At 45.0% G+C, this 23,876-nt stretch overlaps 1 protein-coding gene and 1 pseudogene across 2 annotated transcripts in view; both read left to right on the top strand.

Moving 5' to 3' along the window:
* The window catches only part of FAM173B (family with sequence similarity 173, member B), a 36,719-nt gene extending 27,567 nt beyond the window's left edge, over window positions 1–9,152 (top strand). Inside the window, exons 5-6 of the mRNA XM_011978051.1 lie at window positions 6,919–7,476; window positions 8,387–9,152. Coding sequence (XP_011833441.1) covers window positions 6,919–7,089 — 171 coding nt within the window. The 3' untranslated portion in view covers window positions 7,090–7,476; window positions 8,387–9,152. The remainder of the gene's footprint in view (window positions 1–6,918; window positions 7,477–8,386) is intronic.
* On the top strand, window positions 7,096–8,364 carry LOC105538255 (annotated as a pseudogene). The gene is made up of 2 exons (XR_001005870.1): window positions 7,096–7,173; window positions 7,501–8,364. The product of XR_001005870.1 is annotated as a ferritin heavy chain pseudogene (transcript).
* Window positions 9,153–23,876: the final 14,724 nt, after the last annotated feature.

The raw sequence follows: 23,876 nt of genomic DNA, 5'->3' as shown, positions 1-23,876 counted from the left end.
GAGTAGTTGGGACTACAGGCACTTGCCACCATGCCCAGCTAATTTTTTTATTTTTAGTAGAGGTGGGGTTTTGCCATATTGGCCAGGCTAGTCTTGAATTCCTGACCTCAAGTGATCTGCCTGCCTCGGCCTCCCCAAGTACTAGGATTACAGGTGTGAGCCGTTGTGCCCAGTCTTGTAAAATATTCTTGAAAGTGACAGTATCCTGTACATTTATAATTCTCATTATGCCTAAAATTAAGACCAAACTTTGGTATCCAGCCTTTTCTTATAGAAGTGAAATGAGGTAGAAGGGCACACTCCCTGGTCATTTTTAAGAAAACTGATTGGGATCATAGATTGATATGTAATTTTGATGGTGATTTATTACCTGTGACGTTTGGGCTTTACTTCTAAAATGGAATGTGTTCGCTTTTTGGAGACAAGTAGCTTTAATTTGAATCTGTGCTTTATAAAGATAGAATGTTAGCATTTACTGGAAATTCCGTGCTGTGTGGAGAGGCAGGATGATGAAACCAGGGTTACTTGTCCCAGCGGGGGGCAGCAGTGGCCTTTGGTAGTCATCGTCACTCCAGGACCTGTGGAGCCGACTCCGGGTGCTTCTTACCATGTTTGAAGTAGACTGACTCACTTTTTGGAGCCGTTCAGTCAGGGGAAATAAGAGTCTTATTATTTATGAATACTTTTGTGATTAATGTCCATTCTTCTGTATGTAGAGAAATCTGAAATAAGGAACATGTAGCATTTCACTATTCCCCAGGAAAACGAGGAGCAGCTGAAAGACACAAAGTGTCCACGTTCCCTGTCATAACAGAGATTTGGCCAGCTCGCCGTCTCCATGCTGGTGGGTCGGTCAGGGGTGCGGAGGCTGGGATGACTTCTGTTGGTTTGGAAGGCGGAGTTTTGTGTGTGGAGGGCCCCACTTTCAACCTTCATTAAACTGTGTCTCAGCAGAGGCCATGAGGGGCGGGGCGTGTGCTGTGAACCACGGCCAGCTGCGGCTGGGTGACTCCACAAAGCCAGCATGCCATGAGATGTTCCCATGGCAGCTGATGCCCAGATAGATACTCAGTGAGCCAGGGGAGCCTTGGGGAGGTCCAGAGCCAGGAATCCCTGGGACTGTAAACCCTCACCCCTGTTTCTGATACCAGACTGATGATCCCTAACAGCTCTGTGCAGTTATAGCTCAAAATCAGAGGTGCTGTAGCAGTTCCACACAATTATGTATCTAACTGAAAAGGAGCAGGAATCCCATTTGGATCTGGTCAAGCCAGTCCTGGGGTTGTAAACATCCACGTTTAACATGAGCTTATGCACCAAGAGCATCTTTTCAAAGTGCAGAGCAGACCAATCTTGTTCTCGTGAAAACCCTTCTGTGACTTCTTGCTGTTTTTAGGGATAAGGTCCAAACACTGTGGCCCTGAGGCTGGTGTGCAGTGGCCCTTGCTCCCTTCCAGCTTCCTCTGGGCCATGCTGCCCTCAGCTCTCTGTACCAGTCCTCCGTCCTTCTCTTGGCCCCTTGGACCTCACCATTGCTGCTCTTCCCAGAGCCTGGGGCTGTGTCCTTCCCTCTGACTGTGGTCTCCCTGGCTCTGGACTTCGTTGGTGAATAGCACTGACAACTTATGGGCCAGCTGTCTTTTCCTCTGCAAGGCAATTTTTTTTTTTTTTCGAGACAGCAGAGTCTCACTCTGTCACCCAGGCTTGAGTGCAGTGGCGCATCTCAGCTCACTGCAAGCTCCGCCTCCCAGGTTCACGCCATTCTCCTGCCTCCGCCTCCCGAGTAGCTGGGACTACAGGCACCTGCCAGCACGTCCAGCTAATTTTTTGCATTTTTTTAGTAGAGACAGGGTTTCACCATGTTAGCCAGGATGGTCTCGATCTCCTGACCTCATGATCTGCCCGCCTCGGCCTCCCAAAGTACTGGGATTACAGGCGTGAGGCACCACGCCCGGCCTCTGCAAGGCAGTCCTTGATGCCAATGAGGCGAGCTCCAGTGGCCTGCTTTGCACTCACATAGTATCTTGTTGCCCTGTCCTTAGACGGGTTATTGTGCATTTCTTTGTCTGAAGGCTTCGACAGTGCTTGCTGTGTGCACTGCACCATCAGCTCGGGGGTAGGGAGCAGGCCTGTCCTCTTCCAGCTGGCCCAGGCCTCCAGCACTGCAGCACTGGCACAGGCATTGCTTGGTAAACGGTCATTGAATGAATGAATGTGGTCTGAGTATACCCAGTATTTATACTTTTCCCAGAAAGCTATCTACTTTCATAACTTCAAAGAATGACTAATTTAATTTTAGTTACAAATTCTGTTCTGAATTTTTTTTCTTTTTTTTTTGAGACAGAGTCTCACTCTGTTGCCCAGGCTGTAGTGCAGTCATGTGTGATCTTGGCTCACTGCAGCCCCAGCCTCCTGGACTCAAGCGATCACCTGTCTCAGCCTGCCAAGTCACTGGGAATACAGGCATGTGCCACCATGTCCGGCTAATTGTTTTAGTTTTTGTAGGGATGGAGTCTCACTATGTTGCCCAGGCTGGTCTTGAACTCCTGGGCTCAAGCATTCCTCCTGCTGCAGACTCCCAAAGTGTTGGGATTACAGGCATGAGCCACCATGCTTGGCTGTTATGAATTGATGAACAAAAATATTATCATTATGTTCTAATAAAGAAAAATAACTCGTAGCTGAATAACTTTTTCTTCCTTCCTTCCCTCGTTCATTTGACAAGTGTGGCCACTATAGCAAGCCCTGTTCTAATCACTTGGAATATTTCAATGAGTACGAGAGAAAACACGCCTGCCCCAGGTGCTCATATGCTAGTGGGGAGAGCAGATACTACATGAGACGCCTGTAGAAGATGCATCATACAGCAGAAGCAAAAGTGCTGTGGAGCAAAGCAAAGCAAGGGCGAGGTGGGGCAGGGACAGGATCCCTGCAAAGGTGACCTTTGAGGTTAGGGAGGGGGCTTGCAGGGAAAAGCGCCTCGGACAGGGTGGGGGGCAGTGGGGCAAGCAGGCAGGTATGGCGTGAGTGTGCGTGGGGAGGTCAGAGAGGAAGCAGGATGGGAAGGACACCAGCCCTTGGAAGGACAGAAGCCTTGAGTGAGCAGAGAGGAATGCATGCAGGGCTGGCTGGGCTGGAGAAGGGTCACAGGCTGCCATGTGGAGGCAGGGGTGGGTACAAGCTGGGAGACAGGTTATAAACTCTTGCAGATGTCCAGGCCATGGAGTAACTGGTGAGAAGCATCAAATTCTGTGTGCATTGTGAAGGTAGAATCCACAGGACTAGCTGGCAGATCTAACATGGGGAGAGAGACAAAGGCGGGGTCACAGGTAGCCCCAGGGTGTTGGCCCAAGTTACTGGAAGTTTGGAGTTGCCTTGGGAAGTGGAAGCTTGTGTCTAGCACCTTAGACCACTGGGCCATCCTGCCACATGCTTGGGGTTGCCTTGAACTATGCTGGGGAAGGTGCAAGCGGAGCTGACTGGGAAAGTCAGCATGTGCATGTGATGTTTGGGTGTGCATGACATCAGGCTGGCAGTGGTGGGTGAGAAGGAGTCTGGGGTTTGGGCCAGAGAACAGGCTGGAGATGTACGTTTGTTGGGTATCAGCACACGTGAAGCCTGGGAGTAGCTGAGATTCCCTGGGGAGCACGAGGATGAGCCGTTGAAGACCTGAGCTCTGGACCCTGGCATTAGAGGTCTGGGAAATGAGGAGCAACCAGTAGGACTTGGAGAGGGGAGCCTGGGGAGGAGGAAGTGCCAGGAGTGAGTTACCCTGGTGGTCCAGTGAAACCGGGGTTCCTAGGGGGCGGGGTGTGTGTGTATGGCAGGGCTAGGTTATCTTATACCTTTGAGAACTATGTTTAAAATTTTGTAGACATAATTAGAATAGGATGAGTTCATGTCACTTTGAAACCTATAATTGTATGAATAATTTTGAATTCCATTAGGCAGACATGACACATCACGGCTTCTCTTTGTGTATGATATCAAGCACCAGATTCGTTGCATATTTATGTGTAATTTAGTCAGTTAATTTCTTATGATGGAAATAGCTCCTTTCATTTTTAGGTTTATCTTGACTTAGCATATGACAATCATTTGGAAATAAAAGAAACTATAAAAGAGAAAAGAATAATAGCATCATGAATAAGTTTACAATTATCTTTTTTATGAACAAAATTACCATAAGAAATCTCTGATATTTTGGAAAAACACATATTGTTTCATTCTTTGCTTATTTAATTTTTCCCTCAAGGAACACAACTTTTTTTTTTTTTAATCCTATACTGGCTATTGAAAGAATAGAAATTCCTCCATCCTTAATAGAATTTATTCTGTGTTATCTTGGCATTGATTCTGATGAACAATTAGAATTTGGCTCATTCCAGCCATAGGTCGTGTAGAAGAGTTTTTCTAAGCACTTGTATAAGATTTAGGTCAGGACTAAAACCATCATAGAAGCCCTATCAATTTCGTCTTGATTTAATCTGGTTTTTTTAGAGGAGTAATTTTTGCTTAGATCTTGTTTTCTAAGTATCACCTCTCACTAAGAGGAATCAGGAATCTTTGAGAAAAAGGCTGAATCAGGGCTGTGGAAGGAAGATACAAAAGCCAGGAACATTTTATTGAGCCAGAATGTAAGGAAGTGCTCACAGTATTTGATAACAGCGTGTCCAAAGGACAGAGAAGCCAGCGGCAAGAGCCTCCCAGTGGCCAAATTAGGACAATTCGAGCATTCGAATACACAAGGACAGTAATGGATTATAACCTATCAAATGAAATAAGAATATAGGTGTTTGTCCTTACAGCAGATTGGTAGACAAGAAGAGAGAGAGGCAGAGCAGGTGAGGGGAAAGCCCTGCCTTATGGTAGAGTGCCAACTGTACGTCTAGAAGAAAGGACAGAATTAGCAGATTGATTCAGGCCAGAATTGTCCGTGAGTGCTACTCCAAGTGTGGGGACTGTCTGATGAGTAACAGGATTCACATCAACCCGAAGCATCTCCTCACAAACTACTCATTATAAAAGGAAAAATAGCAACTGCACAGTGGAGACACCGGATTCCACCTTCACTGTGTGACTGATGCCATCATCAAGAGCAGAAGGGCCTCCTGGGTGTCTGGAGCCCTGCTAAGTTCACAGCCTCACAGGTGGGGTGTTGCCAAAGACCACACACTGCACTGCTCATGAGCATACATCAGAGGACCCACCGCCAGGGCTGCTTGGTCCAATAACTGAAGAATGTTATTGTCACAGAACCGAAGAAAGACTGAGGAGCTGTTTTCCCTCTAAGGAGACCAAAGGAATGCTATGGCTAAACGCAAAAGTGATCCTGGACAGGATCATACCTTTGGGAAACGTTATACAGAACATTACTGGGACAATGACAGAATTGCAGTGTTATTTGGAATTATTATATTGGAATACAATGTTAAATTTCCTGAAGATAACTGTGCTGGGATTATGTATGAAAATATTTTTCTTAGAAAATACACACTAAAGTATTAAGGGAGTAAAGGAGCATATTGTATGCAACCTTTTCTCCAATGGTTTAGAAAAAAAATGTTCAAAGAGAGAGGAAGAGAACAAATGTGACAAAATGTTGAAAATTGGTAAACCCATAGGCCAGGTGCAGTGGCTCACGCCTGTAGTCCCAACACTTCGACAGGCTGAGGCGGGCAGATGGCTTGAGCTCATGAGTTGAGGACCAGCCCAGGCAACATGGCAAAACCCCATCTCTACAAAATTAGGAGGTTGAGGTGGGAGGATGGTTTGAGTCCAGGAGGCGGAGGTTGCATTGAGCCAAGATCGCACCAATGCAGTCCAGCCTGGGTGATGGACCTTGTCTCAAAAAAAAAAAAAAAAAAAAAAGTTATTGAACTTGGGTATAGGTATACAGGAGTTCTTTGTTCTTCTTTGTTCTGTTATTGCAACTTTTCTGGAAGTTTGAAATTATCCCAAAATAACAAGTTAAAAGAAGAAAGTAGAAAAAAAGTATTTTTAGGATGTGAAGGTGGTAATATATTTTTAGGACCTGCAGATAAATTTTTAAGTAGTTGTTAATTTGTTGATGTAATTAAAATATCAGTACTTTTAGCGAATAGTAAAAGCTCTTTTCTTTGTTGGTAGATTGACAACAGAATGGTACAACAGTGGTATAAGTTAGGCTAACTCTTAAGAAATCCATTATTAGTACATTATGGGTACATTTTAAAAAATTATGAAATATTTCATGGTATTTCCAGTTGGTAGAATTGTGTATGTTTTTTCATGGTCTAACTATACTACGTTTCATTGACTGTAGATCTTGATTTTAGGATGCACCATTGCTATTGAGAAACAAAAAAAATTGCTAATTATAATTCTAAGACAGTGTTGTGTGATGTGTCCTGATTTCAGAGATGTTAAAAATGTGGAAAAATGTAGGCGCAGTGGCTTATGCCTGTAATCCCAGCACTTTGGGAGGCTGAGGTGGGCGGATTGCTTGAGCCCAGGAGTTTGAGACCAGCCTGGACAACATAGCAAGACCCCCATCTCTTTAAAATTGTGGAAAAATAATGTCTTAAATATAGGAGACAAGGTATATTGAAGTGTTGAACTAAATTATTTAAAACTGCTGCTGCTTATAATTGCTGCCACATCTTGATTTTATTGAGAAAACTATAAATCTATGATAGACATCTGCTAAAAATGGCACATTTTATAATTAATACTAGAAGATGTTCTTACAACTGCTGTCAGTGTATCTTCTGTATTTTAGTGGATTGTTTGTTCATGTGTTTGTGTCCCAGAGTGCTCTTTTTAACAAGTAGTAATTTTTGCTCAGGTATTTTCAGGGACTCTTAAGTACAGAAGAAATTTTGGGATCATTTCCTCTGACTCACTGCTCACTAAAATAATAGCTGTTACTCCCCACAGATGCTGCAGTTGGAGAAGAAACTTGAACTTGAACTTGACGATGATGCACGAGTCATTGCTTGCCGGTTTCCCTTCCCACACTGGACTCCAGACCATGTCACTGGGGAGGGGATAGACACAGTGTGGGCATATGACGCGAGCACGTTTAGAGGCCGTGCAAAGAGACCCTGAACATCGATGCATTTCCAGCCGCCCATTCAAGCATCAACTTTACTGAGAGTGCTTTTCCGAAATGTCCTAGCCTTCCCCGATCTTGTAGAGACTTACAGCTGTGCCCTTAGAAAGCAGCGTAATTGTCTTTGGTTTGGAATGAGAAATTACCATTACTTTCCTTAACTGTTGGAGAAAACAAACAGAAGAAAAATAGGTAGATTTAAAATCTGCTTTTGATGCTATTTTCTTAAAAAATGTACTTACTGCCTTTTCATGCACCTGGATGCATAAAAAGATGAGTAAGTGATGGTCATGGTTATGGGCAGGAAAGATGCCAACAGCTCTTCACATCATAAACAGTATGGCTTAATGCCTCAATAAGGAGAAATGATTTTTAAAGACAGTGCAGACGTTCTTCGCCGAGAGTAGTCAGGGTTTCCTGCTTCAACAGTGCTTGGACGGAACCCGGCGCTCGTCCCCCATCCCTGCCGGCCGCCCATAGCCAGCCAGCCCTCACTTCCTCACGGCACCCTGGGACCGCCCGAAGGCCGCCGCCGCCGCTCCAGCACCGCCGCCTGTCCTTAGCCTCCGCCATGACGACTGTGTCCACCTCGCAGGTGCGCCAGAACTACCACCAGGACTCAGAGGCCGCCGTCAACCGCCACATCAACCTGTAACTCTAGGCTTCCTACGTTTACCTGTCCATGTCTTACTACTTTGACCGCGATGATGTGGCTTTGAAGAACTTTGCCAAATACTTTCTTCACCAATCTCATGAGGAAAGGGAACACGCCGAGAAACTGGTGAAGCTGCAGAACCAAGGAGGTGGCCGAATCTTCCTTCAGGATGTGGAGAAACCAGACTATGACGACTGGGAGAGCGGGCTGAATGCGATGGAGTTTACATTTGGAAAAAAATGTGAATCGGTCACTACTGGAACTGCACAAACTGGCCACTGACAAAAATGACCCCCATTTGTGTGACTTCATTGAGACACATTACCTGAATGAGCAGGTGAAAGCCATCAAAGAATTGGGTGACCATGTGACCAACTTGCGCAAGATGGGAGCACCCGAATCCGACTTGGCATAGTATCTCTTTGACAAGCACACCCTGGGAGACAGTGATAATGAAAGCTAAGCCTCAGGCTAATTTCCCCGTAGCCATGGGGTGACTTCCCTGGTCACCAAGGCACTGCATGCATGTTGGGGTTTCCTTTACCTTTTCTATAAGTTGTACCAAAACATCCACTTAAATTCTTTGATTTGTACCATTCCTTCAAATAAAGAAATTTGGTACCCCCCCCCAAAAAAAGACAGTGCATATTACCAAATGTTTGCAGCCTCCTATAACTTTGTTCATACTTAAGTTTTATCTCTTTCCTTTTTGTACTTCATGGCAAAATTAATTTTCTAAAGGATTCAGAGAGGCATTTATATTTTATAACATTTATTAGAAATAATTTGTTCCATCACTAGATTACTGTATTTCATTGAATCTAAGCTGTATATATGTACATTTGTATACATGTATGTGTAAATGTAAGCCCGACGTGGGTTCAGATTCCGGTTTTGTCATCAGCAAGAGGCCTTGAACCTATGGCTTACTGCCTCTGAGCCTTGGCTTTCTGTGTATCTTTGCCATTGGGATAATGGTACATGTAACAGCGGACTGGGTACCAATTTCTAAAACTCATGACACCTAGTCTTTGGTCCATAAATGGTGTTTGTTATTTTAGACACTGAGAAAAAGCTTATTCACAGAAGTTGCAGATTATTTCTGCTAGTCACTTTTTTATTTCTTGAGAGCTGCCACTTACTTAATATTTCTCATTTATGAGAAAAGACTTGACTGATTTAGATAAAAGACGAATTAACGAAAACCTTTGAATGTGAGTAGACAAGCTTCATATATCTGTAAAATGAATATTGAATGGTAGCCTGAGTCATTTGTGCTTATCACAGAGAAGAATTGAACTCCCAGTCATACACCTGTAACTGAAATACCAAACTGTCTTAATGGAGATGTAATGAAGTAAGATGGTCACATCTTTAACTAAACTTATAAAAATATGGTCAGTTTGATAATTTTCACTTAAATGAGAAACATCTGGGGACACATTTATTCATTCATTCATTCAACAGATATGTATTCAGTGTCTACTGGAGAAGAATCTCTGAGATTCTGCGGTGAATAGACAGACACACAAAACCCCTGGCCTCATGGAATTCTTATTCTGGAAGGGAGAGACAGACAAATAAACGAGTGAATCTTAGTGTGTGTGGAGTTCTCTGAAAAATAAACAGTGTGATGGTGTAGCGAGCACCCGTGTGAGTCTGAGATGAGGGGATGGGATGTTGTGGACTTCAGCCAGGTTTTTGGCAGCTACCGTCTGTCCCTTTTCCACTAGCTTCAGTTTCCTTATGAAGAATGAGTTCTTTCTGTGGCGTGTGGCTTTGGTGGGAGGGCAGCTCTTGCTCTGTGTCTCTCAGTTGCCTTCCGTTGTAGCCAGTCCTGTAACTGGTCTGGGCACACTCGGAGGGGGATCCATGGTAGCTCCTTGCCATGAAGATGTGGGTAGAGGAGGGTTTTGTGGGGCCTTGGAGGTGTTCAACATTTTCCAGAAGTGTTCCTGGTGGATTTATAGAGGCATTGATGTGGTTTGGCTGTGTCCCTACCCAAATGTCATCTTGAATTCCCACGTTGTGGGAAGGACCCGGTGGGAGGTAATTGAATTATGGGGGCAAGTCTTTCCCTTGCTGTTCTCGTGAAAGTGAGTAAGTCTCATGAGATCTGATGGTTATTGTAAGGGGGTGTTTTCCTGCACAAGCTCTTTTTGCCTGCTACCATTCACATAAGATATTCTAGCCACATGGAACTTAAGTCCAATTAAACCTCTTTCTTTTGTAAATTGCCCAGTCTCAGGTATGTCTTTATCAGCAGCGTAAAAACAGACTAATACAGTAAATTGGTACCAGGAGTGGTATGTTGCTGAAAAGATACCCGAAAATGTGGAAGCAACTTTGGAACTGGATAACAGACAGAGGTTCGAATAGTTTGAAGGGCTCAGAAGAAGACAGGAAAACATGGGAAAGTCTGGAACTTCCTTGAGACTTGTTGAATGGCTTTGACCAAAAGCCTGATGGAAATAGGGACATTAAGGTCCAGGCTGAGGTGGTCTCAGATGGAGATGAGGAACTTGTTGGGAACTGGAGCAGAGGTGACTCTTGTTATGTTTTAGCAAAGAGACTGGTGACATTTTGCCTCTGCCCTAGAGATTTGTGGAACTTTGAACTTGAGAGAGATGATTGAGGGTATCTGGCAGAAGAAATTTCTAAGCAGCAAAGCATTCAAGAGGTGACTTGGATGCTGTTAGAGGCATTCAGTTTTATAAGGGAAGCAGAGCATAAAAGTTTGGAAAGTTTGCAGCATGACAATGTGATAGAAAAGAAAAACACATTTTCTGAGGGGAAATTGAAGGTGAATGCAGAAATTTGCATAAGTAGCAAAGAGCTGAATGTCAATCCCCAAGACGATGGGGAAAATGTCTCCAGGGCATGTCAGAGGTCTTCATGGCAGCCCCTCCCATCACAGGCCTGAAGGCCTATGAGAAAATGGTTTTGTGGTTCATGCCCAGAGTCACTGTGCTGTGTGCAGTCTAGGGACTTGGTGCCCTATGTCCCAGCCACTCCAGTCATGACTAAAAGGGGCCAAGGTAAAGCTTGGGCTGTTGCTTCAGAGGGTGGAAGCCCCAAGTCTTGGCAGCTTCTGTGTGGTGTTGAGCCTGTGGGTGCACAGAAGTCAAGAATTGAGGTTTGGGAACCTCCGCCTAGATTTCAGAAGATGTATGGAAATACCTGGATGCCCAGGCAAAAGTTTACTTCAGGGACGGGGCGCTCATGGGCAGTGAGGACTGCTACGGCAGTGCAGAAGGGAAATGTGGGGTCAGAGCCCCCCCCCACAGTCCTTACTGGGGCATCACCTAGTGGAGCTGTGAGAAGAGGGCCTACCCCAGAATGGTAGATCCACTAACAGCTTGCACTATGCACCTGGAAAAGCCACAGACACTCAACACCAGCCCATGAAAGCAGCCAGGAGGGAGGCTATACTCTGCAAAGCCACAGGGATGGAGCTGTCCAAGACCATGGGAACCTGCCTTCTGCATCAGTGTGACCAGGATGTGAGACATGGCGTCAAAGGAGATCATTTTGGAGCTTTAAGATTTGCCGCCCTGCTGGATTTTGGACTTGCATGGGGCCTGTAGCCCCTTTGTTTTGGCCCATGTCTCACATTTGGAATGGCTGTATTTATCCAATGCCTGTACCCCCTTTATATCTAGAAAGTGACTAACTTGTTTTTGATTTTACAGGCTCACAGGTGGAAGGGATTGCCTTGTCTCGCATGAGACTTTGGATTGTGGACTTTTGAGCTAATACTGAAATGAGATAAGACTGTGGAGGACTGTTGGGAAGGTATGATTGGTTTTGAAATGTGAGGGCATGAGATTTGGGAGGGGCCAGGGATGGAATGATATGGTTTGGCTGTGTCCCCACCCAAATCTCGTCTTGAATTCCCATGTGTTGTGGGAAGGACCCGGTGGGAGGTAATTGAATCATGGGGGCAGGTCTTTCCCATGCTGTTCTTATGACAGTAAGTCTGATGAGATCTGATGGTTATTGTAAGGGCGAGTTTCCTGCACAAGCTCTTTTTTGACTGCTGCTATCCACGTAAGATGTGACTTGTCCCTCCTTGCCTTGATTGTGAGGCTTCCCTAGCCATGTGGAACTGTAAGTCCAATTAAACCCCTTTATTTTGTAAATTGCCCAGTCTCAGGTATATCTTTGTCGGCAGCATGAAAACAGACTAATACAGGCATCAGGCTATGTGCAGAGTTATTAATAACTTAGCATATTTGGAGTATCTCCCTTAGTTTCACAAGAATTAGATGATGCTTGTCTCTCAACCTCAAACGGGCTGTTTTATGGAAGCGTTGTGATTTGGAGTCTGCAGGATCTTTAATGGCTTTTTGAAATTGTAGCTTGTTAAGTAAACCGTACAGTAAGGATTTTCCTGCAGAGGTTAGTGTGGCTTCTCTAACTGGCTGATTTCAATTTTTATCAGTTATTAGATTAAGGACATCAATGAAATTTGTACATGACACGAATTAGGGAATGAGAGCTACTATGTCGGCTGTCAAAAGTAGGTTTTATAAATGCAGGTACAGATTGAAATCGGGGCCAATGCTAACTCGATAAAATTGAAAACAAAAGAAGTATAGTTTAGGGGTGATATAGCCTAACAGGACCTGTGATAAACAGAAATGGGGATTTCCATGAACACTTGGGCTGATGACTTAAGCAAACTCCCATCTGAATGCATCTTCCTCCAAAAGCATGACCCCCAGGAACGCAACCCTGTGTTTCCCAGGTGTCTCAGGTGGACGCCTCAGACCCTTGGTTAGTTCTGGTGTTCAGACTCTCTCAGATCCTTAGCTCCATTAAGTGCACGTGAGATCAAGGTCAAAAGAGTTAAGAAATGAGACTTTCTTCCAGATACACTGTGTTCACCATTGCTGGGAGATAGTGTGCACAACATACATTGCAGCTCAACAGAATAGAAAAAATGCAAGGTTTTTGACATTTAAGCCACGCAGCTGGATTCCATTCCTCTGCCAAAGTACTTTTCCCGGTGGCCAAAGGTGTTAAAGACCTGACTGTGAAGAAATAAGTGTTCTGAAGTCCAGGAGCTTCCAAGCTTGTGCTGTTGCATTTATTTCTTAGCTTATCCCTGGCTGAGCACATTCTGGGAAAAACTTCATAGTCATTGCAGTGCATACTTCAGGAGTCTACTGAAGTCAACAAACAGAAGAACAAGAAGTACCCTTGGGGCCCTATGTGCCTTAGTGTGACCAGCCTTTCATTAAGGCACCGGAAGTCACCTGGACCATGGAGCTGTTCTCACCTGGCTGTGCAGTAACATGCAGGCCTCTGACCCAGCTCGCCTGTCCTGGAGTAGGGACACTAGGGGGCCCGGAAGGTGGTGTGCAGACACTGCCTGCCTCCTACCCCTGCCTCTCTGTCTTGCTAGCAGAACCCTCCATTTCTTAAATGTCAGGATCGATGTGCTCACGGAAGAGAGGCCCTATCAATTACCCAATTCCATTCTCCTTTGTCATGGGTGTTGGGGTGGGCTGTGGGCATGTGACCTGGTTCCCACCAATGAGATTTGAAGGGAAGTCTGCTAGGAGCTTTGGGGAAGGCTTTTGTTGCTAATAGAAGGAGTTACATGAGGAGGAAGCATCCTTCCTATTTTTGAACATGCTGTGTAAGACGGTAATGCCTGGAGCTTTAGCAGCCACTCTGTAACCATGTGGGGAAAAAGGAAGATGGAAGCCAAGATGCCGAGGCTGGTGGAGCAGACAGATGGAACGATCCTGAGTCTTGGGGATGCTGCTGAGCTGCTGCACTGACCCTGAGCCTCCTACTGCGAGATGTCTTGTTATGTGAAGTAATAAGCCCATGTTGTTACAAGTTGCTTTTACATGGATGTTGTGTTATTTGCACCCTACATCATCCTGAAGGAGGAAGGAGGCTTGCAAGGCTAATCTGGGGCAAGGGGAGCCGACAGTGTGCAGTGCAGGCTTGGTGAGGCTACTCTCTCCACCTGGAGAGGACTAGAGGACTGGAAGGTGTGTCCGGAGCATGTGAGTGATGGAGACTTCCCAGGGGCAGGGAGCCCCACTCACAGAGTAGCTCCTAGGAGTGGTGTCTGGGGGAACTCCACCTAGTCAAGAGGGCTGTGCGTTTGGACCAGACTTGCCAGGTGATCAGACGGCTCCTGAGGAACACCAGTCCCCCAAGGAGGGCGTCCTGTTCTTAGGGGTATGGGCGAGCCACAGCATAGCCTCAGCCATATCCTCACACCACAGGGAGCTTTATAGGGGAAGAGACTACTTCTCAGGATTAGAAAGGAATTAGGGAAACCAAGGTCACTTTCCGACTGCTCTTCTTGGCAGATAGGGTTACCAAATATAGGAGCTGGTAGCTTAGAAGAGCCACCCCCAGTCCCAAGCCCTGTCACTGTCCACTCTTCTCCCAGCTCTAGCCATCATCTCCTTAGTCCTCATTAGGAAGGGATGTGGAGGGAGCCGTACTTCCAAAGGATTCTCCAGTGGGATGGCCGGGAAGAGGCCAACCATACCTCTAGCATGACAGTCCAGCTGGTTGGCTAAACAGGCTCCAGAAATTCCACTGTCCCTGTACCCCCTGTACTGGGGGTACAGTTGGCACCATCCCTCCATGGGGAGGTCTTCTTGGGCAGGGTCTCCTCTGAGCCTCCACTTCCTGGTTCACAATGGGGGATACCTTTGGTGTGGCCTGTCCCTAAACTAACAATAGTTTAGAATGGATGAGATAAAAAACTAGAAATAGAAAAAAGGAACAGAAGTCACACTGATCAACAGAAATACATTCCGGATGGTCAGTGCCTTGAAAACATATCCTAGGTGGCACAATTAAAGAGGCCATGAATGTTTACTCTGGACGAGAGGATGTTTGGAGGCAGCATGACAGATATTTTCACATATTTGCAGGGTTGCCATGCAGAAGAAAGGAAGGTAGTGGATGCAACTGTGTGCCAGAGGTTTCCATGCACTGTATACTCTTCTCCTCCGCAGGGACGGAGCCCTGTCTTCCTTTTATGGAGTCTCACTCTGTCTCCCAGGCTGGAGTGCAGTGGCGCGATCTCGGCTCACTGCAGCCTCCACTCCCGGTTTCACGCCATTCTCCTGCCTCAGCCTCCTGAGTAGCTGGGACTACAGGCGCCCGCCACCACGCCCGGCTAATTTTTTTTTTTGTTTTGTATTTTTAGTAGAGATGGAGTTTCACCATGTTAGCCAGGATGGTCTTGATCTCCTGACCTCATGATCCGCCTGCCTTGGCCTCCCAAAGTGCTGAGATTACAGGCGTGAGCCACCGCGCCTGGCCTTTTTTTTTCTTTTTAAACCAAGGGTAGTTAACTTGCTCAGAGTCACAGCCAGACACAGGAGCACTGGATCTTTCTTACACTCAGTGGCTTCCCTGGAAGTAAACCTGTTCTGCTTGGCTTTGGGGAGCAAAGTAGGGTCATTGGGTGGATGTTGAAGGGACATGAAGTTTAAGCTCAGTTTAAACTCAATACAAAGTACCGTCTTAACAAAGTCATTAAAAGTTAGAATGTGTTGCCTGTGGGCATAGTTCCTTCTGCCCGGAGATGCGGAGTGGAGTGTGGACAGCCACTTGGTGGGGATGTTGTAGAAGGGATCCATCCACAGGCAGGCACGGAGTCCTAAAATGACCCTGAACCACGAGGAGTTTTCCAGTCTGAGCAGGGCCACCTGAGTCCTTTCGGCAGACCTCCGCGGCAGGTCTGTGAGGCACTAAAGCAACATTTGGCAATAAAAGTGTGTCACGTAACTCCATCTAAACCTAGCATCCCCCTAAACACGAGGGGACTGTGGCAGTTTTCCACTCTGGTATTGCCTAACAAAGTAGCCAAAATATTGGCAAAGGTGATGGATGAAGATAAACGGTATCAGAATCCAGCCAGGAAGTGTGGATGCTCAGAAGAGAAAGTTGGAGTCTGTCAGATCCCAGAGGGTTCAGCTGGAGCTAACACAATGATGCTTACTCCATGCCAATTAGAACTGGGGGACTGTTCTTGAAGCCTCTGGTGGGAATATGTCACTAGTGGTGTCTCATCCTCTTTTAAGTGACACTGCTTCATTGCCAAGGAAGCAGCCTTATGAGGACCAACCCTTGCCCCTTCCCAGCCCTTTCCCAACAGATGGGATCAGTGCTGGGCCTGTGAGCCAAAACAAGCCAGGCTGTAGGCTGGCCAGCAAAGTGGCCGGCAGGAAGAGATGAGATGTCAGCTTCCATGTTGAGAATTTAGGGAACAGAAAGATTGGGCACATAGAATTAAGGTCATGAGACTGAGGCCAGAGGAATGGCAATGGCTGTGAGAGAGATGAGGAAGAACAGTCAGGCTTTTCTCTGAGTCCAGGGAGCAGGCCACTGTCCTGAGGGGTGAGACCATGCCAGAGGCTCACTCCATCCACTGGCCAGTGGGGCCTTGGGCTGTGAGTTCAGCAGGAGCAGAGCTGCCGCTGAACCTCAGAATGTCTCCGCCTGTCTCCTCATCTGATTCCATTGAGTGTCATGTTCCTGGAAGAACTCCACTTATGAAATAAGTGATTTTATGATGAATGGAAATACCACTTGCCACGGCAATTATTAAACACAAAGAACTTATTATCCCCCAAAGACCATGCGGGCTATATATTTAAATAGAAAAATGTACATTTATATACATGTAAGAATAGCTGCATTTAAATAACACAATGAGGTTCCTGTGCTCAAATGGCAAACTTGAGTTATCTGGGACTCCTCTTAGGCAGAACACCTTATTCCTTCAGAATGAGGTGCTCCTGTAATAATGACACATTACGATTATATTGGAGTTGGAACACTTGTGACTCAATGGACTGATGCAAATTGAACATGAGCAGAAAGATCATATAACCTTTATAGGTGAGGGAAATTAGATGTCTTCTTTTTCTAATTTAATATTATGGTGTGAACATTATCCAGGAAGGATTGATAAAACAATAGTTCATTGATCACTAGGTTTAATTTGAAGCTGGAAGGGAGGAATCAAGTTAGTTTTCTTTTCTGTAATATTGTGGGATGAAAAAGTGGGCCACACAATTCTTTTTTAAAAGAATCCAAATGTCAGAATAATTTCACAAAATGCACACGTATCCCACACTGGGTGGTACATGAAAGTGGCACGGTCTGATAGAGTTTGCTGTGAAATGGCTTTGTAGTGTTTCTCGTGTGGACTATGAGAGTTAAAGGAGGGATAGGGTGACATGATGCATTAGGCTGAATCTAGGTAAAGCACAGCTAGCAGTTAGCAGGATTGTGAGGCAGATAAAGCTTCCGCCTCGCAGGGGATTTTCCCTTTCTGCTTTCCTACGCCTCATCTCAGGCACTTACCCTTCGTGATTTTGTCACATGGCTTTTTTTTTTTTTTTCACGTGCCCACTGATCTTTGATTTAAGTGTTAGATTACATATTGCTATTTTTATTTTATTTATTATATTTTATATATTATATTAATTATATCTTTATTATTATATTTTTATTTTTTATAGGACAGAGTCTCACTCTGTCACCCAGGCTGGAGTGCAGTGGCACAATGTCAGCTTACTGTAACCTCTACTTCCGAGGTTCAAGCAATTCTTGTGCCTCAACCTCTCGAGTAGCTGGGATTACAGGCGCCCGCCACCATGCCTGGCTAAGTTTTTTGTATTTTTAGTAGACACAGGGTTTCACCACGTTGGCCAGGCTGGTCTTGAACTCCTGACCTCAGGTGATCCGCCGGCTTCGGCCTTCCAAAGTGCTGGAATTACAGGCGTGAGCCACCGCACCCAGCCCCGTCGTTATGTCTTTAAAGGCCTTGTCTCCAAATACAGTCACGATATGTGGTACTGGGAGTTAAAACTTCAGCTTATGAATGCTGGAGGGGAACACAATTCAGTTCATAACCACAGCTTCCTAGGTTAATTACAGCATCATTTAATTAGTAAGTCACTGCATGCAGCCTAGATGGGTATTGGTTGGAGACTACTGAGGTATATAGCTAATTTATGGAGCAACTGTGAGGAAGACTTTCCAGTGACCTGCACCAGTGACCTGCACCAGTTACCTGCACCAGTTCATGGGGAATTCCCCAGATGCAGCCTTCTCTGCTATCACATGCACTCTGCCTGGCACAGGTTAAACGTAACCAGCTTTACAGACAAGGCAATGTTATTGGGACCCCTCTCAAGACATGTGCAACTTCCAAACCTGAGCATTGACAGAAGCGATCCTGGTACATAGGGAGGTAACTTGGGCAGTCCAGGCAGGTAGCTCAGGGGAGCTGAAACTGCTTGAGGGGATGATAGTACTACTAATGATAAATAGCGTGGGGATGCTGCTTTGGGGATGACAGGCACACGAGCACTGAAGGATTTATGCCTCGTTGCAAGCCCAGGACCGACAAGGTGAGGACTGGCAAGGTGGGGTGCCCCTCTCTGTGGCCGTGCAGGCACTCCTTTTACATTTTCTTAAGACACTACTGAAAGATCTTCATATGGAGAGCCATTTCCTTTCTTGCTGAAGGTTCTAATTCTACTCTTGTAATTCAAAGCTAAACTCCCCTTGCCTAGGAAAAATTGCCTGTGAACCAACACAACTTTCAGGTTACTCTGACATCATTCCTCTGTGTGCCAGTGGTGTGTGAGTTAATTGGTGTTATAGTGACAGGTGTAGCACAGCAGACCTTGAGTGCAAAAACAAGAGCAGAACAGTGTAAGAGTTGCTTCCATTTACGTGAAGAAGAGTGTTCACATGTTGATGCATGCACACGTATATGTGTGCATGTGTGAGCATACACATGCACTTGCATATCGTGTTAGAAATAATCTGTGCAGGATGGGTGTGGTGGCTCACGCCTGTAATCCTAGCACTTTGGGAGGCCGAGGCGGTCGGATCACCTGAGGTCAGGAGTTGGAGACCATCCTGGCCAGCATGGCGAAACCCCATGTCTACTAAAAATGCAGAAATTAGCCAGGTGTGGTGGTGGGCGCCTATAATCCCAGCTACTCAGGCAGCTGAGGCAGGAGAATCACTTGAACCTGAGGAGTGGAGGTTGCAGTGAGCCGAAATTGTGCCACTGCACTCCAGCCTGGGTAAAAGAGCAAAACTTCATCTCAAAACGAACAAAAATAAATAAATAATCCATGCACAGATTAATACAGGAAATTGGTCATCACTTGTGCCTGTGCGGAAGGTATGGATGGAGATTGGGACCTGAGAGGAAGACTTCTTCTTCATTATATATTTTAAAATAATTTTTGCAATTTTTACCGAGTTTAACTATGACTTTTCAAATAAAAAATTTTGAAGACTTGCACATTTGAATAGAAGATTAGCTTTGATTCACGTATGAGATGTAACTTTTTTTTTTTTTGAGACGGAGTCTCGCTCTGTCGCCCAGGCTGGAGTGCAGTGGCGCGATCTCGGCTCACTGCAAGCTCCGCCTCCCGGGTTCACGCCATTCTCCTGCCTCAGCCTCCCGAGTAGCTGGGACTACAGGCGCCCGCCACCACACCCGGCTTTTTTGTATTTTTAGTAGAGACGGGGTTTCACCGTGTTAGCCAGGATGATCTCGATCTCCTGACCTCGTGATCCGCCCGTCTTGGCCTCCCAAAGTGCTGGGATTACAGGCGTGAGCCACCGCGCCCGGCCGAGATGCAACTTTTTAAAGCAGGTATGGAAGAGAGAAATACTCGGCGACGCTGTGGGACTGAAATAGACTGAACTGTCGTGACCATGTACAGTAGTAAATAATGCTCCGGAAATTAGAGCCAGGGTGCTTCACGGCAAATCCATAAGCATTCAGGGCGAAGCTTTCCCGAAGATGGAGAAGGGGATTTCAGATGACTTGCATTGGGTAAATAGTGTTAGTTCATGATGTGATTTTTTTTTAGCTTCTGTCTTTCCCCCTTTTTTTTTCTGTTACGTTTTTATGATAAAAGAAAAAGACAGAAACATACTATTTGTGAGATTTAGGCCAACAGCTTAAAGAACCAAAAAAGTTAGCAAGAGGCAGACAGAGGGTGGGCAGCGAAAGGCCGTCGGACTCAGCATGGAGGAGCAAGGGAGCAGCCTTGGGCAGAACCCCCCTTCTCGGTGGGTCCTTCCCATCCTCTGCCTGCGGTGGGTGATGCCTGGTCTCCAGTGGCCCTCCCTCTGCCCTTGGCCCCCATTGTCCTTTCTTGACTTCTCTGAAAGTTTAATGCTGCCTTTTAGAACTGGTTATGCTCTGCACCAGATTTTGACAGCAGGATAAAAGCCAACACAAGTTCTCTTTTGCTTTTTGTATTGTCTAAAAGAGGACATATTGGGTGAAGAGCAAATGATGCACACAAACAGCACGGAGAGGAACCTTTAGGTTCCTAACCCCAAATGACCATCAGCCCTCATCTAAAATATTTCTTTTGTGGTTTTTGGAGTCCCTGCAGAAATGTGTCCAGAAACAGGCCATTTGCTCCCAACTCTTAAGGCAGCCTGTTTTACCTTGAGGCACCCCTGTCAGCAATGTCTTTCTCTTTTCGCTTTTCTTTTCTTTTTTATTTTTTTGGAGAAAGGGTCTTGCTCTGTCACCCAGGCTGGAGAGCAGTGGTGCAATCACTGCAGCCTTGACCTCCTGGGCTCAAGAGATCCTCCTGCCTCAGCCTCTTGAGTAGCTGGGACTGCAGGAATGCACCACCACACCTGGCTAATTTAAAAAAAAAAATGTTTTTATAGAGAAGGGGTTTCACTATATTGCCTAAGCTGGTCTTGAACTCTTGGGCTCACGTGATCCTTCCACCTCGGCCTCCCAAAGTGCTGGGATTATAGGGACCACACCTACCTTGGAAATGTCTTCCTATACCTGGCTAAAACCTGGCTCTCTAGCATTTGCCACCCACTGGCCCTAATTTCACCCTCTGGGGACCACGCTGAGCAAATCTTAACACTTTCACTATGGGCTAAAACTTGGAATACCGGAAGGTCTCTCGTTTCCCCAGTCAATCTTCTGTTCTTATAGTTCTTTATGTAACCCAGTGGTCCCCTAGGCTGGTAACTCTCCTTAACAGAAGCTAGGTTGTAAATCATCTTTCTGGAATGTGGCTCCTAGAGCCAGACACAGCCACTGGTGTGGCCCACCTAGTGCAGAAGAGAACAGACCACCCCTTTCCTTGCTTTTGAATGAGGCTGGGACATCATACTCTCAACTTCTGTGGAATGTTTGCTTATACTTCTGATAAGCCACATATGCCACATAATATATCTTATATAAACCACGTAGGTGGAGTTATTTTTGACCCGAGTGGGTTTTATGTTTTTGAAGCAAGTGAGGAACCTGAAATATATTCCTTTTTAAATTTCATCATGTTAGATTTGCCCCATTGCTATGGGTTATTTAGGGCTTTTTGGGTGTAAATTTAATCAATCATTTGGTTATCTCTGTGTACTTTATGCCACGTGCGACTTTAATAACCATGCGATCAGTGTTCTTGTCTATGTTGTCTGAGAGGAACAGACACAAACTTTGAGACAGGGCTGGGATCAGACACCTGAGACCTGTCTAACAGACAAATTGTATCTAATTTGTGCTGTTGTTAAGCGCTCGTAGGAGATTGTTCATTTATATACTTATTTTTTTGAGACAGCTCTCCCTCTTTTGCCCAGGCTGAAGTGCAGTGGTGTGATCATGGCTCACTGCAGCCTCTACCTCCTGGGTTCAATTGATACTCTCATCTCAGCCTCCTGGGTAGGTGGGACTTATAGGCATACACCACCACGCCACCTGGCTAAGTTTTGCATTTTTTTTTTTTTTTTTTGTAGAGACAGGGTTTTTCCATATTGCCCATGGGTGGTCTCAAACTCGTGGGCTCAAGCGATCCACCTCTCTTGGGCACCCAAAGGGTTGGGACCACCTCACCTGGCTGATTGTTGATTTGGCTAATAATCTGCTCAATGATGCTTCTTCTAGCTTCTGTTTCTCTGTTTTGACCATAAGGACCTTCCTAAAGTCCAATTAGTCCAAACTGGAATTTTTAATAACAAATTTTCTCTTAACATAATGACGAATTGAGAAAACATTTCACTCTACTAACCTTTTTCATTTATGATATGTCAAAACATGCCTTTTGGGGAGGGAGTGTTCCAAATATACAATTATTTATTTCACATTGATCATATTTCTGATTTTATTTACAATTTATGAATTCTTTTCCACTTACTGGTTTTTTCCTGTTCACTAGTTGACTGAGCTGACTTCTCTCGTCCTCCCTCCATCACTAACTTGTTGTATTTTTGACTGTCCTATCTGTCTTGCCTCTTGGGCCCTGTGGGTCCTGGCATGTGCTGTGTGCTCCTTCTGTCCTTGATAGGATCATTGGTCTTTTCCTTCCACATTTACATTTTTCCCAATACAATTTTTTATTTTTTTTTTTAGACAGGGTCTCACTCTGTCACTCAAGCTGGAGTGCAGTGGTGTGATCTTGGCTCACTGCAACCTCCACTTCTTAGGTTCAAGCGATCCTCCTACCTCAGTCTCCCTAGTGGCTGGGACTACAGGCACGTGCCACCATGCCCAGCGAATTTTTGTATTTTTAGTAGAGATGGGGTTTCACCATGTTGGCCAGGTTGGTCTTGAACTCCTGATCCCAGGTGATCCGCCGGGCTCAGCCTCCCCAAGTGCTGGGATTACAGGTGTGAGCCACTGAGCCCAGCCCCCAATACAGTTTTTGGTTGCAAAATTCGTGCCCTAATGGAGTCTCCGGTCGTGTGCCTTGTTTACATTTAACTAGGCATCATCTTATCATCTTTTTTTTTTTTTTTAAATGTTTCATTTCGTAGTCTATCTGCTGATGCTACATCACTTTTGTTTCCAGTAAATGAAAGGAAAACATTTCCACCCACTTAGGCAAAAAGAAGAAGAAGCGCTTGAGTGCTCAGCAGTTCTCTGAGATGAGATAAGTGCGTGATAGATTTATATTTTATTCTGCTTCACAGTTTGGCTCACGTGTAGGTGTTTTGTGTCTTCAGTCATTTGGTGATTATTTCTTCAGGTTGGTTTTACTCAATGCCATTTAAGACAGGAATTTTATACTGTATCAGGGGAGCTTTCATTAAAACAGATGATTCTGATTTTTTTTTTTCAGGCATAAAGAATTACTTTGCTACAGAACACAATGGATTATGTTTAGACTGATATGAACAAACAAATATTTCAAATTATCCATATGACTATTGGTCAAATCATACAACCTGCTAGCAAACATGAAAATAATCAGATTGATTATGATGAATTCTTTCCCAGAAGCAAATGAACTATTGCTGAAATTAAAACAAGAAAGAGGATTTTACTGCTCAATTTGTGTGTGAAGGGAAATGATGAAGGACAGTGATTTGCAATTTATAGGCAATTTTTCCTCACAGCAGGAGAAAGTTTCAAAGTGGGCTTGATAGTATTTTCTTTCAGTTTTCAATCCTTCGTTCAGAAAAACCAATATTCTGTCCTGAGAAAATAGAAATATCTTCTGCATGTAGGTCATAATGATAAGTTATGTAAGTGCTATGTAGGAATGTTTTAGTTTAAAGTTTCCAGGTGTTAATGGAAGAATATGAAAGTCATACGCTTAAAGAAATTGAAGTATGATTTACATACAGACAAATTCACCCTTTTTGGTTTACAGTGCTGTGAGTTCTGACAATTCATGCAGTCACATATCTGTCACCACAATCAAGAGGTGGAAAAATTCCATTATCCACAAAATTCCATTGTGTCCTCTAAGTCACTCCTCTCTAGCTCCTACTTCCTGGTAACCACTGATCTGTTTTCTGTCCCTATAGTTTAGCCTTTTCTTTCTTTCTTTCTTTCTTTCTTTTTTTGAGATGGAGTCTCACTCTATTGCCCAGGCTAGAGTGCAATTAGTTTAGCCTTTTCTATAATGCTGTATAGGTGGACTCACACAGAATGGAATTGCCCTTTGAGTCCAGCTTCTTTCCCTTAGTATAATGCATTTGAGTTTCATCCATGTTGTTGCATGTTTAGTACTTTTCATCAATGAGTAGCGGTCCATTGTATGGATGTACCTGTTTGTTTATCCATTCACCAGTTTGGATGTTTTGGAAAATCCAAAAACATTTGAATTTTCCCCAGTT

This window comes from Mandrillus leucophaeus, unplaced genomic scaffold (assembly GCF_000951045.1).
Source record: "Mandrillus leucophaeus isolate KB7577 unplaced genomic scaffold, Mleu.le_1.0 Scaffold188, whole genome shotgun sequence".
Classification (NCBI taxonomy): Eukaryota; Metazoa; Chordata; class Mammalia; order Primates; family Cercopithecidae; genus Mandrillus; species Mandrillus leucophaeus.
This window is presented reverse-complemented; position numbering and strand designations above follow the sequence as displayed.